This window comes from Pelophylax lessonae (genome assembly GCF_965119305.1).
Source record: "Pelophylax lessonae genome assembly, chromosome: 5".
Taxonomy (NCBI): domain Eukaryota; kingdom Metazoa; phylum Chordata; class Amphibia; order Anura; family Ranidae; genus Pelophylax; species Pelophylax lessonae.
Genome location: NC_138772.1, coordinates 421,233,662 through 421,249,634, shown reverse-complemented (window position 1 = coordinate 421,249,634; position 15,973 = coordinate 421,233,662). Strand labels below are relative to the sequence as shown.

The window sequence follows — 15,973 nt, the reverse complement described above, 5'->3', positions numbered from 1 at the left end:
CCCAATTTGCACAAGGTTGGATACCAAGCTAGCCATGTCCCGTTCCTTGTCCTCACTGACATCATTGAAGGTCTCTTCCTCCACCCAGCCACATACAACACCAAGGGTCCCCGAAAGGTGAGAACAAGCCCCCTGGGACGCCTTCTGTGGCTGGTATTCCACCTCCTCAAAGCCACCTTCCTCCTCTGACTTCTCTTCTTCAGACTCCTCTCTCTGCGTTGCCACAGGTCCAGCAATTGACAACGACAAGGCTGCTTCTGGTGGTGATGAGGACCACAACTCTTCCTCTTCATGCTCATCTACAGCCTGATCCAGTACTCTTCGCAGGGCACGCTCCAGAAAAAACGCATATGGGATGAGGTCGATGATGTTGCCTTGGGTTCGACTGACCACCAGGGTTGTCATCTCCGCAAAAGGACGCATGAGCCTACAGCCATTGTTCATGAGCATTCAGTAACGCGGCCAAAAAATACCCAGCTCCGCAGAAAGAATGAAAGAAAATGAATGTTTTTTTTTATGAAAAATTATCCTGCGGATCGCTTTTGGTCTGTACACAATGAAGCAACGACCTTATCATCTGGGGTGTGCCAACACAATCCTAGAGGTGATCGCTTCATTGTGATACGCAAGCCCCTTCACCACGACAAGGTAACGATCACGAAGGGGAATTGACACATGTATGTGCCTTTTTTTTTGTTTTTTGTTTTTTTGCAGCCACAGTGTAGCACCAGAGGCCAGAAAAATTAGGCATGTACACATGCATGAAAAAGTAGGTATTGTTGCAGCTGCTGCTGTAGCAGCGGCCTGAAAAATTGAGGTTTTAAGGCAGAAAGTGCACTAAAACATTGCTGCTTGAACCGTAGTTGGTGGCGGAGACGTCACGTAAGTCATCCGGCATGCAGAGAATGATTATATACAGCAGCGTGTGGACCATTTTTAGGCCAAGGCATCTCAGTCATCACCAGGCCTTTTTTAGTCAAATGCATCCCCCACTGTCAGTCCCTTCGGGATCCATGCCTCATTCATCTTAATAAACGTGAGGTAATCAAGACTTTTTTGACCTAGGCGACTTCTCTTCTCAGTGACAATACCTCCTGCTGCGCTGAAGGTCCTTTCTGACAGCACACTTGAAGCGGGGCAGGCCAGAAGTTCAATGGCAAACTTTGATAGCTCAGGCCACAGGTCAAGCCTGCACACCCAGTAGTCAAGGGGTTCATCGCTCCTCAGAGTGTCGATATCTGCAGTTAAGGCAAGGTAGTCTGCTACCTGTCGGTCGAGTCGTTCTCTGAGGGTGGACCCCGAAGGGCTGTGGCGATGCATAGGACTAAAAAAGCTCCGCATGTCCTCCATCAACAAGACGTCTGTAAAGCGTCCTGTCCTTGCCGGCGTGGTTGTGGTGGTAGGAGGAGGATTACTTTCACCTCTTCCCCTGTTGGATTCCCGTTGTGCTGTGACATCACCCTTATACGCTGTGTAGAGCATAGTTTTTAACTTATTTTGTAGCTGCTGCATCCTTTGCGACTGCCGGTAATTGGGTAACATGTCACAGACTTTCTGCTTATACCGGGGGTCTAGTAGCGTGGCCACCCAGTACAGGTCGTTCTCCTTCAGCCTTTTTATACGAGGGTCTCTCAACAGGCATGACAGCATGAAAGACCCCATTTGGACAAGGTTGGATGCCGAGCTACTCATGTCCAATTCCTCGTCCTCACTGATGTCATTGAAGGTGTGTTCTTCCCCCCAGCCACGTACAACACCACGGGTACCAGATAGGTGACAACGAGCACCCTGGGATGCCTGCTGTGGTTGGTGTTCCTCCTCCTCAAAGCCACATTCCTCCTCTGACTCCTCTTCCTCACACTCCTCTTCCAGTGTTGCCGCAGGTCCAGCAATCGATGGTAAGGCTGTTTCTGGTGGTGGTGATGGTGACCACAACTCTTCCTCTTCCTCTTCACGCTCATCTACGGCCTGATCCAGCACTCTTCGCAGGGCACGCTCCAGGAAAAAAACATATGGGATGATGTCGCTGATGGTGCCTTCAGTGCGACTCACTAGGTTTGTCACCTCCTCAAAAGGACGCATGAGCCTACAGGCATTGCGCATGAGCGTCCAGTAGCGTGGCAAAAAAATACCCAGCTCCGCAGAGGCTGTCCTAGCACCCCGGTCATACAAATACTCGTTGACCGCTTTTTCTTGTTGGAGCAGGCGGTCGAACATTAGCAGTGTTGAATTCCAACGTGTCGGGCTGTCGCAAATCAAGCGCCTCACTGGCATGTTGTTTCGCCGCTGAATATCTGCAAAGTGCGCCATGGCCGTGTAGGAACGCCTGAAATGGCCACACACCTTCCTGGCCTGCTTGAGGACGTCCTGTAAGCCTGGGTACTTCTGCACAAAACGTTGCACAATCAGATTCAACACATGTGCCATGCACGGCACATGTGTCAACTTGCCCAAATTCAATGCCGCCAACAAATTGCTCCCGTTGTCACACACCACTTTGCCGATCTCCAGTTGGTGCGGGGTCAGCCACTGATCCACCTGTGCATTCAGGGCGGACAGTAGTGCTGGTCCGGTGTGACTCTCTGCTTTCAGGCAAGTCAACCCCAAGACAGCGTGACACTGTCGTATCCGGCATGTGGAATAGCCCCTGGGGAGCTGGGGGGGTGCAGTTGGTGTGGAGCAAGACGCAACAGCAGAAGAGGACTCAGCCGAGGAGGTTAGCATAGAGGATGGAGTAGGAGGAGTAGAGGAGGTGGCAGCAGGCCTGCCTGCAAGTCGTGGCGGTGTCACCAACTCCTCTGCAGCAGAGCCACGCATTCCATGCTTGGCAGCCGCCAGCAGGTTTACCCAATGCGCAGTGTACGTTATATACCTGCCCTGACCGTGCTTTGCAGACCAGCTATCAGTGGTCAGATGGACCCTTGCCCCAACACTGTGTGCCAGACGTGACATGATTTCTTTTTCCACAATAGAGTACAGGTTGGGGATTGCCTTTTGTGAAAAATAATTTCGGCCGGGTACCTTCCACTGCGGTGTCCCAATAGCGACAAATTTTTTGAAGGCCTCAGACTCCACCAGCTTGTATGGTAAAAGCTGGCGGGCTAAGAGTTCCGACAAGCCAGCTGTCAGACGCCGGGCAAGGGGGTGACTCTGCGAGATTGGCTTTTTGCGCTCAAACATTTCCTTCACAGACACCTGACTGTGGGCAGGTGACGAGCAGGAACTGCTGAAGGTGAGAGGCGGAGGGGCGGGTTGTTGATAGGGGGCATGGAGGACAGCAGTGGTTGACGTGGCTGAAGATGCTGGACCAGGAGGAGGATGGTGGCTTTCAGTTTGTGTGCTGCTTTTACTCATGTGTTGATCCCATAGGCGTTTGTGATGTGAGATCATGTGCCTTCGCAAAGCAGTTGTACCTAGGTGGGTGTTGGACTTCCCACGACTCAGTTTCTTTTGGCACAGGTTACAAATGGCATCGCTGATATCAGAGGCAGACACACAAAAAAAATGCCACACTGCTGAGCTTTGCAAGGACGGCATTCTGGTGGTGGCAACAGCTTGCGTTGATTGGCGTGCTGTCTGGCTGACCCCGGGTGCCGAATCTACATGCTGTCTGACTGCGCCACTAGCTCCTTGCGATGACCTCCTCCCCCTGCTTCCAACTCGTCTCCTCCTCCTCTCTGTCTCCCCATCTGAACTTTCCCCCTCTTCTTCTGCTCTTCGAGCAGGCACCCAGGTGACATCCACAGACACATCGTCATCATCAGCCGCTTCACTTGACAACTCAGCAAAGGCAGCAGCAGCAGGTACAACATCATCATCATCACAATGTACGTCCATGTGTATAATGCTGCCTGACTGAGACATATCCCCGTTATCTACATCCTCTGGCACTAATAGTTGCGCATCACTTATTTCTTCAAACTGATGTGAAAATAACTCCTCTGACGGATCAAGTGAAGCGGCTGTGGTGCTAGTGTTGGTGGTGGTGCCGGCGGGCTGGCGAGTGGTAAATTGAGAGGTGCCCGAAGCTGAGCTGGAGGAGGATGGTGCATTAAGGTTCCGAGCGGAAGCTGTAGACGATTGGGTGTCCTGTGTAAGCCAGTCAACTATGGCCTCAGAATTTTTTGAGTTCAGGGGCTGTGGTGGCCTCTGAACACTGGGCATTATTCTAGAGCCTAAGGAAATCACAGCACCACGACCACGACGGCCTTTGCGGGGTGGCCTGCCTCTGCCTGTCATTTTTTTTTTAATGTGTTGTTACTGTTGTACTATGAGTGCAAGCTGCTGTGCCACCTTATATATCAGTGGTGGGTGGGCAGTGGCACAGTACACTCTCTGTGGACCTGACAGCAGTCACTGGCACCCAGACAACTGCAATTTAAAAAATATATATATATTTTTTTACTTTGCAAGCTGCTGTGCCACCTTATATATCAGTGGTGGGTGGGCAGTGGCACAGTACACTCTCTGTGGACCTGACAGCAGTCACTGGCACCCAAGCAACTGCAATTTAAAAAAATATATATATATTTTTTACTTTGCAAGCTGCTGTGCCACCTTATATATCAGTGGTGGGTGGGTGGGCAGTGGCACAGTACACTCTCTGTGGACCTGACAGCAGTCACTGGCACCCAGGCAACTGCAATTTAAAAAAATATATATATTTTTTTTACTTTGCAAGCTGCTGTGCCACCTTATATATCAGTGGTGGGTGGGCAGTGGCACAGTACACTCTCTGTGGACCTGACAGCAGTCACTGGCACCCAGGCAACTGCAATTTAAAAAAATATATATTTTTTTTTTACTTTGCAAGCTGCTGTGCCACCTTATATATCAGTGGTGGGTGGGCACACAGTGGCACTGCAGTGGGCACAGTACACTCTGTGGACCTGACAGTCACTGGCAGCCCAGGCAACTGCAATAATAAAAAATATTTTTTTTTTCAATTTATTGCAACAAGATGCTGTGCCAACGTATATATATCAGTGGTGGGCAGTGCACTGCAGTGGGTACAGTGCACTCTGTGGACCTGACACAGCACTCACTGCAATTATGACAGAGAAAAAAAAAATATTTTTTAAAATGCCAGGTACTGTGCCTGTGCCACCCGAAATGAGTGTGGTGTGCACACAGTACAGTCTGTGGTAGGTCTGTGGCCTCTCACACACAGCGGGCAGGCAACTGCAGTGTACAATAGATATATATATATATATATATATATAAAGAAAAAAATCTATTACCTTACCAGCCCTTGAAAGGGCTTTTGGGGACACTATATATATATATATATGTATATATATAAAAATAAAAAAATCCTCAATTACCAGCCCTTAAAAGGGCTTTTGGGGACACTAGATAGATATAGATATATATATATATGAAGAAACAACTCAATTACCAGCCCTTAAAAGGGCTTTTGGGGACGCTAGGTATATATATATATATATATATATAAAAAAAAAAAAAAACACAAATACCAGCCCTTAGAAGGGCTTTTTGGGGTGCTGATATTACAGCAGTAGTGGACCAAGAACACTGCAAGACCAGGAACACTGACTAACTGTCCCTAGCTTAACAGCAGCAGCAGCAGCAGCAGCTCTCTCCCTATTCTCACTACACACACTGCTTCAGAATGATCTAAGATGGATGCTGCCCTTGCTTATTTATAGGAGGTGGGAGGGTGTGGGAGGGAGGTACGCTGATTGGCTGGAAATGTGTCTGCTGACTGTAAAGTTCAGGGTCAAAGTTTGCCTCAATGATGTCTTATGGGGGGCGGACCGAACATCGCATATGTTCGCCGGCAGCGGCGAACGCGAACATGCTAAGTTCGCCGGGAACTGTTCGCCGGCGAACAGTTCTATACATCTCTAGTGGCCAGAAGGAGAGAGATATTATTGGTGCACATAGCCCTGCAAGAGAGCTTGCTTCAGTCAACTGGCCACCGAGCCAATTAAGCGATAAAAAAGGAAAGATTTTTTTTTTTTTTTAAATAACAAAAATGTCATACTTACAGTACTTGCTCTGTACGGTGGTTTTGCATAGAGCAGCCCTGATCCTCCTCTTCTCGGGTCCTCTGAAGGTGCTCCTGGTCCCTCCCTCCTGCCGAGTACCCCCAAAGCAAGCTGCTTGCTCCAGAGCTGCTGCTCTGTGTGCCCATTTACACATGGAGCATGACTCGGCCCTGCCTCCACTCTCTCTCCATTGGTTTACTGGCTATGATTGATAGCAGCGAGAGTCAATAGCTCCAACTGCTGTCCTAGGAGGTAGAGACCCAGGAGAGGAGGATCGAGATGGGTCTCAGGTAAGAGGGGGTTGGAATGCATGAAGGTAAAAAAAAACTTAAGTCTTTACTACCACTTTAAGCATAAACCTGCTGTTTTTATAGGGTATTGTTGTTCTGAGTTTTTTAACTACATGTTAAGTTTTCTCTAAAACAAGTATTGCATTTTTAAATTAGTTATTTTCAAATGACAAAAATATTTATTTTATACAGGGTTTGAAAAAAGAAAATCAGTTAGAGTTTATATACTCCCTCCAGAGATGGTTCTGGGCAGCTCAGTAGATTGCTTTAAAAAAGGCCTGGATCCTAGGTGTACAGAATATAACTGGGTACTAATATTTATAGGTAAAATTGATCCAGGGAACATGGTTGTGCTTTCTTTTTTGTTTTTATTGTTTGAGCCAGATGGACTTGTGTCTTCTTTCAACCTGATTAACTATGTAACTATGTAGCATCTACTTCAAGAGCCATGTAAAAAAAACTATCCATAAGTAGTGATCTATGATTCTAAAGTAGTTTCCCACTTTATAACACAAAAGTGAGCTTCTACTTTACCTCACCATGAAAATATCAATATTCACATATCGGGTAGCATTAGCAAAGTAAGTCATGAACAAGGCAACATGACATGCCAAGACAATATGGTCTTAAGAGGAAAAATGCTATCATAGATAGCACAGTTTCACACAAAATACCCTTTGCAGAATACAACTTAGGGGACCTAAAGTAAGGAAGATAAAAAATAAGAAAGGAATAATACAGAAAGAAAAGGGAAAGGGGAGTAGGGAGACCAGCCCATGCCTCAGCCAAAATACTTTAAGCTAAGATTTTTTCATTAAGGTTGTATGCTCAGGAGTATAGGAGAATACTCCATTCTGACGTCATTGATTTTAGTCAGCAATCAGCTGTCTGTCCAGAATACAGCTCTATGCTGCATTAAATAGAAGTGGCACAATCAAGCGTTGGTAGGTTGAGCTAGGAATGGTATGGTGGTGCAATAAAAAGGAGGCAGAGATCCAATGGAGTCTCGTTATCTGTGAATTTCTGGGTGATATGTCACACCTTGGACCACATATGTGAAACGCAAGGTCCACGAGTCGAATCCAGCCCGACAGGACAGGTAATTAAATGTGGACTTCGCAGCTAGGGCTTTTTTTCAGCTGGCACATGACGGAACTCTGTTCCCCCACCTCAGGCTCTCACCCTCCACTCTCTGCTTACTACTGCCACTTGTAAACACAGAAGCCTCCTGTATTTACAACAGCTTTCCTCTCGGTGGCTCTCACTGCCTGATCTGCACTTATTGTGGGGACTAGGGAAACGCAGATGCAGGTGTAGTGTGGGAAGGGGCATCAGGTGGTAACCTGCCTGATGCCGACCAATGATCTCCCTGCAAGTAAGAAAGAGAGTGGCAGAGCCACCAACACTGCTGGGAGGTGCTAGAGCCGGGCCGGGTAAGTGAGATGCAAAGAAGCTTTTGGAGGGAGGAGATGAGGGCTGCGGAGGGAGATGCATGCAGAGGGGGATGGGGGAGAGTGGTGCAGAGGTCAGAGCAGAGGAGGGGTGGAAGTGAGATGTGGACAGCCTGTGAAAGAGAGCTGAACGCTGTACACAGTGCATAGCACACCCCAAACCCTGCACTCAGTATGTAGCGCACTCCTAAGCTCTGAACTCTGCACTCAGCACACAGCTCTGTAGCTAACACACTCCTGAACTCTGCACTCTGTGCATTGGCCACCTTGAAAACTACACTCCACGCCCACCGTTTAATGCTGTTTGGCGAGGTGTGTGTGTGTGGGGGGGGGGGGGGGGGTTACGTGGTTGAGTTACTGCACCTATGCACATCTCATTCAAGGTAAGTATTTTCCCTTGTGCTGCTTTTTTATTAATTTTTTTTTGTTTTAGGTAAACTTAGGCTTTAGCTTCCAGGGCAGACTGTGATGAATTTAAAGTATTTCCACAGACATGGCCCCAGCATGCTAAGATTTGTACTTCCTCGACAGCTGTGGATACTCAGGACTTTCATGAGAGTTATAAGAGGCCTTTATCCAGCAAATATAAAATTTAAGACTAAGTTACTCATTAACACCATATTAAAAGTACACAGCAATTAGGTCCCCAAAGTAACATTTGCTTAGAATTTAACTTTAAAGGACAAAAGTTATTTATGCACTATACCTTTGTTTTAATTTTGAATCATTAAAAATACACCCACTCAACCTACAAAACAACAGATGGCTGACTTTACCTTTTTATTGATAAATAACCAGAAAGGTCAGTGAAGAGATAAAGGCTTGTTTTTAAGCTTATGTAGCATGGCAATAAAGGCCTGCCTTTGTTATATTTGAATTGGAATATGAGAAAAAATATTGGATAATGCTCTGCATAATTCCTCTTAGTGCTATGAGCTCACAGTAAATAAAACCATTATTGCATTAGCATATTTTAGATTTACACTTCACTAAAATGGTTAGATGCCCTGTTAGCAAGATAAGTGTGAAAGGGAGCTATGAGATTTTACCAAGTGCAGTTCGATTTGTACATACTTGTTCCAGTACTTGTAGGAAAGTTATCTTTTGTTTTGAATTTAGGCACCTAGAATATTTCTACTCCCCCATTCCAATGGTGAGCAAAAATAATCCTTGATGCATAAATCATAATCACATGGAGCACGTGCAAGTACATTCAAATCAACATTAGAAGTTTTCATTGAAAATCATAGGGGGTTCATTCTTATGCAGCTGACCACCCTGCATGCCTAAAATGATATGGTTGCCAATATCCTCATTGAGTGATTGGCCCCACATGTGAGCTTCAAAACTGAAAGCCAAGTGCTCCATGATTCCCAGCACAGCCCTCTAAAGATCTCAGTAAGGTCTTGTGTAACTTACCAGAGAATAGGTGCAGGTACTCCCCTCTTCTGAGTCACTCCTTGTCTCCATCCCCTACCCACCTCCGAGCGCTGTCCTTTGGTTCCACCCTCTGCCCACCTCCCAGTACCCCCCCCCCCCCTTTAGAGAGTACAGAACCAAGTATCATGTTGTGGTTCTAGGTAATTTGTATAGAATTTGTTAATGATAACTAGAAAAGCAGTAAAATAGATCCCCTGGAATCAGCAGCAATGGACCCCCCCCCCCAAAACAATAGATCCCCCCAGCAGCAATAAATCTTCCCCTGCAACAATAGAAAAAACAGTAAAATAGATCCCCTGCAATCAGAAACAATAGCCCCCCAGCAACAATAAATCCACCCCTGCAACAATCGCCCCCCCCAATAAATCCTCCCCTGCAACAATAGACCCCCCCAACAAAAATAGTTCCCCCAACCAACAATAAATCCTTCACTGCAACAGTAGCCCCCCTACACACAATAAAATGCCCTCCAGCAACAATAGATTCATCCCAGCAACAATAGATCCCCCAGCAGCCAGCATCAATAGGCCATTTAGCTCAACCCACTGGCCCCAGCACCCCTTTGCCATTGCATACATTCAGACTGGAGGTGCCGGAATGCGTTCCCCCACGTTCCCGCTGAAAAAAAGCCCTGGTAACAAGGATCTTCATTTCCCAAAGAAGTAACATGATACCAATTGAATCATGCTGCAATAAAAAAAAAAGGTCTTATAGCTTTCCTAACATTTCAAACTAAATGTCCACACACTGAGCAAGCATGGCAACATAATTGCTATTATATTTATTACGTTAGAAACCCTCTTGAGTTCAACAGGGGACATGCTATGCCAATTAGCCTTTGACTGAGAGAAGTATATAAGCTGCCAGTGCTGACCTCTTTGTGAAAAAGCTAGTTTCTTGGCTATTATGTTGATCCTAAGGCTTCAGTACACATAAGGGAACACATGCAAAGCTGCTTGCTTACTATGGGTCAGCAATGGATAACTAAAGATACCGGTGACAGCCAAGTGGACAGCATTTTCAGAAGGAGGTCTTCAGTAGCGTTTCTTTACAACAGGCTACCTTTCAGTTGTAGAAGTTGGGGGTCAGAATTTTCAAGAGGGCTTCCTTGGTGCACTGAGGAGGGTTTTCAAGTCAACAAAGACAATGATAGGCACATGATGAGGTCCAATCTTCGGAGAACTGAAAGGTTTGAAATATTGGTTAGCCCACTGTATTGTTCAATTGGCTAATGGTTGACTGTTTATATAGGATTATTGTTGTGTTTATTTTGTCAGTAGTTCTGTCAGTCAGTCATCTGTCAAAATGCTATCCTAATTTGTAAGGAGTATAATGGAGCTGATAAATGAATAAACAACTAAACTGCTCTTAAAATTCAATCTATCAATCTGATGAAGGTACAACAATCATTAACGCCTGAACACAGTTTTGTAGCTTTGACATGTGTTAGTAAAACTGTACATGTCATTGCAACTACTTAATGTGTTGGGGTCAATTATTCCTTTTTTTTTTTCAAGACAAATTGAGCTTTTGCTTTATAGTAAGTAGTAATGGATATACAGGTCCTTCTCAAAAAATTAGCATATTGTGATAAAGTTCATTATTTTCTGTAATGTACTGATAAACATTAGACTTTCATATATTTTAGATTCAATACACACAACTGAAGTAGTGCAAGCCTTTTATTGTTTTAATATTGATGATTTTGGCATACAGCTCATGAAAAACCAAAATTCCTATATCGAAAAATTAGCATATCATGAAAAGGTTCTCTAAACAAGCTATTAACCTAATCATCTGAATCAACTAATTAACTCTAAACACCTGCAAAAGATTCCTGAGGCTTTTAAAAACTCCCAGCCTGGTTCATTACTCAAAACCGCAATCATGGGTAAGACTGCCGACCTGACTGCTGTCCAGAAGGCCATCATTGACACCCTCAAGAGGGTAAGACACAGAAAGAAATTTCTAAACGAATAGGCTGTTCCCAGAGTGCTGTATCAAGGCACCTCAGTGGGAAGTCTGTGGGAAGGAAAAAGTGTGGCAGAAAACGCTGCACAACGAGAAGAGGTGACCGGACCCTAAGGAAGATTGTGGAGAAGGACCGATTCCAGACCTTGGGGGACCTGCGGAAGCAGTGGACTGAGTCTGGAGTAGAAACATCTAGAGCCACCGTGTACAGGCGTGTGCAGGAAATGAGCTACAGGTGCCACATTCCCCAGGTCAAGCCACTTTTGAACCAGAAACAGCGGCAGAAGCGCCTGACCTGGGCTACAGAAAAGCAGCACTGGACTGTTGCTCAGTGGTCCAAAGTACTTTTTTCGGATGAAAGCAAATTTTGCATATCATTCGGAAACCAAGGTGCCAGAGTCTGGAGGAAGACTGGGGAGAGGGAAATGCCAAAATGCCTGAAGTCCAGTGTCAAGTACCCACAGTCAGTGATGGTCTGGGGTGCCATGTCAGCTGCTGGTGTTGGTCCACTGTGTTTTATCAAGGGCAGGGTCAATGCAGCTAGCTATCAGGAGATTTTGGAGCACTTCATGCTTCCATCTGCTGAAAAGCTTTATGGAGATGAAGATTTCATTTTTCAGCACGACCTGGCACCTGCTCACAGTGCCAAAACCACTGGTAAATGGTTTACTGACCATGGTATTACTGTGCTCAATTGGCCTGCCAACTCTCCTGACCTGAACCCCATAGAGAATCTGTGGGATGTTGTGAAGAGAAAGTTGAGAGACACAAGACCCAACACTCTGGATGAGCTCAAGGCCACTATCGAAGCATCCTGGGCCTCCATAACACCTCAGCAGTGCCGCAGGCTGATTGCCTCCATGCCACGCTGCATTGAAGCAGTCATTTCTGCAAAAGGATTCCCGACCAAGTATTGAGTGCATAACTGAACATAATTATTTGAAGGTTGACTTTTTTGTATTAAAAACACTTTTTTTTTTATTGGTCGGATGAAATATGCTAATTTTTTGAGATAGGAATTTTAGTTTTTCATGAGCTGTATGCCAAAATCATCAATATTAAAACAATAAAAGGCTTGCACTACTTCAGTTGTGTGTAATGAATCTAAAATATATGAAAGTCTAATGTTTATCAGTACATTACAGAAAATAATGAACTTTTTCACAATATGCTAATTTTTTGAGAAGGACCTGTATATATTTTTTTATTTTGTATTATTATTATTATTAAAGGAAAACTGGCACAAAATAGTAAAAGAAAAATGTAAAAATTAGCTATATACTTTTGCTATCACCATAACCTACCACCAAAGAACAATGCAAAATAAATTCCTCTGCTCCTAGTGATGTCACATACTGTATATGTGTGTTATTTGTTGTTTCTTCCAGTAGTAGGGCCTGGAGACAATAATGCTTTTTTTTTTCCTACCTAAAGCACACTGGCACTGACACTAAGGGGTTGATTTGCTAAAAGTGGAGAGTGCAAAATCTGGTGCAGCTCTGCATAGAAACCAATCAGCTTCCAGGATTTTTTTCAAAGCTTAATTGAACAAGCTGAAGTTAGAAGCTGATTGGTTACCATGCACAGCTGCACCAGATTTTGCACTCTCCAGTTTTAGTAAATCAACCCCTAACTGACAACTGACAGCTTGGTCTTTGCGCTCTCAGCACAAACATAGCAGCACATATATGCGGTCCCACAGATAAAGAAAAACTTTTGTGAGGCTGCAAATTTGTGTACACTTTGCAGAAAGGGCTTAAGGTGATATGTTAGCTAAAGATGAAGTATAGTTGCTGGATGAAAAAACACTCCCCAAGTGATACAGGATACAAGGGAGCCATTCATGAAAAATTTAGAGGTGAGATGGCCTATGTTTTTGATTAATTTTCACACAATTTTGACACAATCTACTGTATATTCTAGGTTAGCTAGGTATAGCCAGCTGCCAAATTCCATTTTGTCCTGGCAAATATAAAAAAAATGACAATGATAAAATACAAAATAAAAATATATTTCTATATTATTGTTCCAGCTGGATCCTGGAAGCTGTTCGGAAAACACAGATGAGACAAAATACTCGGGAGATGTCAATATGACCAGCCCTAAAACAAAGTTTCATTCAAGGGATCTGAAGAAGGAGCTCATTACGTATGTTTGTTACATTTTTATTTTTTTTCTCACAGAATATTTAGTCTTTTTGTCACAGAATATTTGCAAATAAAGCCATTGAGCTCAAGGTGTTACTAAACCCAGGACCCTGCATTCACTATATATGGTTTCCCACAGGACATGGAAATGCAATTATTTTAGTAATAGTAATAGTAAACTGCTAAAGACCTTTTCTCATCAGTAGTTACAGCAGTCTTGTGACTATCAGTGTCCGTTCGAGCACTCCAAAACAATAAGGTGATGCCACCCTTCTCCTGCGCTTAGAATCCAAGCTCCCCGACCACACTCCCCACGGGACTTACAGCTGGCGTCTTGGATGGCTAGGTCTTGCAGCCCAAAAAGGACTGGGGTAGTCCAACGGTACTAAAGGCAAAAAGAAACAAAGAAAGGGGCGCACCGACCTAGCACATTATCCTCAATAATAGGCTTTATTTATGCAACATATAAAAAATGGCTACTCACAAACACAGGTGTAAAAATGATCATAGCAAGCTCAGTAGCTCCAGTGTCAGGAATAGTCCATATGAAAGTCCATAATCCAATGAGATGACAGCTGACGCGTTTCGAGGCTCAGCCTCTTCCTCAGAGCCACCGTTCGAGCACTGGTTAAAGCTTGTAGGAGGAGTTTCCTGACTTTCCTATGAGAATGCAAGACCCCTGACCCTCTGTCTGGACAGTCTTCATTGGCCCTGTGCTGATCACATGCACTTCTAAGAAAAAAAAAAAAAAACCTCTCTAGCAATACACACCAAACTGAGCATGTGCAGCCTGACTCCATAGACTCTGTGTTATCAGAAAATTATCAGGGGACAGTGGGAGGAGGGGAGGATCAATCAGCCTCTTTACACAATGCCGAGGGTTAACCAGTTAGATTCCACAGTGAGTATAACAAGCATGCTTTACTGCATATACACACTGGGATTTTACTGTTGTGGGTTTAGTAACACTTTAACTATGGAAAAATAAAAACATTATTACATGTTGATCTTGCTGTTGCCAATTTTCTAGTCATTCTGCACTGAAATCACACAACAGCAGTGTGACCCAATGGATAGGTTAGTTTTGGATTGACATGTGTTTTTAGGTTTAGCAAAAAAAAGAAAATCAGCACAGGGTACATTGCCTAATAAATTCACATTTCCCTTGTGCTGCTGGCTCCTGCATTTCTCTATACCTTCTTTCCCCCAATGCCCACTCTGACATCTGCTACTGTAATCTTTCAGTGATCGTAGATCATGTTTCATTTTTAGAAGCTTTAGTATAGATTCCATGAATGGAGGAGATGGGAGGAATGGGAGGGCATAGTCGGCATACTCTTGATAAGAGCTTGTTACTTCTTCCTTAGTTCTAATTTTCTGTTAGCAGAAGATTACAGAGGAGAGGTATGGGGGGACGAGATTAGGGACATCATCACAATAAAACAAAGTAATGCTACTTGTGCTGTTTTTTTTTTAAACTAAACTTAGGCTTTAAATAAAAGGCAAGCAAGTGAAACTCCAATTCCAGCTAACACTTGGTACAGTAACAGTTTTTGTTTTCTTTTGGGGAAAAAAAAAAAAAGGTTTAAACAATATGAATAAAATGTGACCATTGTACTTCTCAGTGTTCTATGGTTTATTCTGATCTCTGTAACTGAAACTTTTGCTGGATAGCTCCGCATGTTAAAAAGAGTAGAAAAATGAAGGCCCTAATGCACTGGTGTCAAACACAAGGCCTGTGGGCCGAATGCGGCCCCCCAGGCCATTTCATATGGCCCTCGCACCTCTCCTGCAGCTGCGGCACCCCCCTTGTCTCTGCCCCCACCTTGTCTCTGTAGTCGACAGCAGAGAGGACAGAACTCCTTTGCCAGATCCTGCACTCCTCTGTGCAGCTGTAGAAAGGTTTCTCTTTGCCCCCCCCCAGGACATGGGGTACTCTGGACATCTAATCCTACACATATAACCGGCCCTTTCAGGGCAACCATAATGCTGATGCGGCCAGCAATGAAATCGGAGTTTGACACCCCTGGGCCTAATGGAAGGATCAGCAGGTAATGAAAATGTATTACACAGATAACTAAGGAAAATAAAAATTGCTGTGTAAGTGCTAGTGGCAAACTACATCATATATGTCATTTTTAATATATTTTTCCAATGCTAGACTTAAATGTGATGTCCAGTTTAAAGTAAGCTATCCCATAGCAACCAGGTTTCACTTTCCTGTAGGCAGGTCATTTAGGAAATTACTAATTAGTGGCTATGAGTTATTATACTTCATATGTTCAAAGAAAATGTGACCGTACTCAGGAGAAATTGAAGAATGATGTGTTTAATCCCCCGTAGGATATAATACATACAGTGCTTCACATAGACACAGGACAGGTAAACGTGTTTCTCGATTCTAAGTTCGCTTAATCATTACCTTGGTCTATGTGTCTATGTGAAGCACTGTATGTATTATATCCTATGGGGGATTAAACGCTTCATTCTTCAATTTCTCCTGAGTGCAGTCACATTTTCTTTGAACTATTGGACCTTTGGATGACGGATCCGACCTGCACCGGAGCACTTTTCCTCACCTGAGCGGCTCTCTTCCTCCTATTTGCAATATTATACTTCATACTTGCACTGCCTCAATGAATAAATTCTTATTATATGTGTAG

At 44.3% G+C, this 15,973-nt stretch overlaps 1 protein-coding gene across 1 annotated transcript in view; it reads left to right on the top strand.

The window, feature by feature from the left end:
- ST18 (ST18 C2H2C-type zinc finger transcription factor) overlaps nucleotides 1-15,973 on the top strand; it is a 254,081-nt gene that overhangs the window by 198,886 nt on the left and 39,222 nt on the right. The window contains exon 12 of the mRNA XM_082258427.1: nucleotides 13,196-13,311. Within this exon, the coding sequence (XP_082114553.1) occupies nucleotides 13,196-13,311 (116 nt within the window). The remainder of the gene's footprint in view (nucleotides 1-13,195; nucleotides 13,312-15,973) is intronic.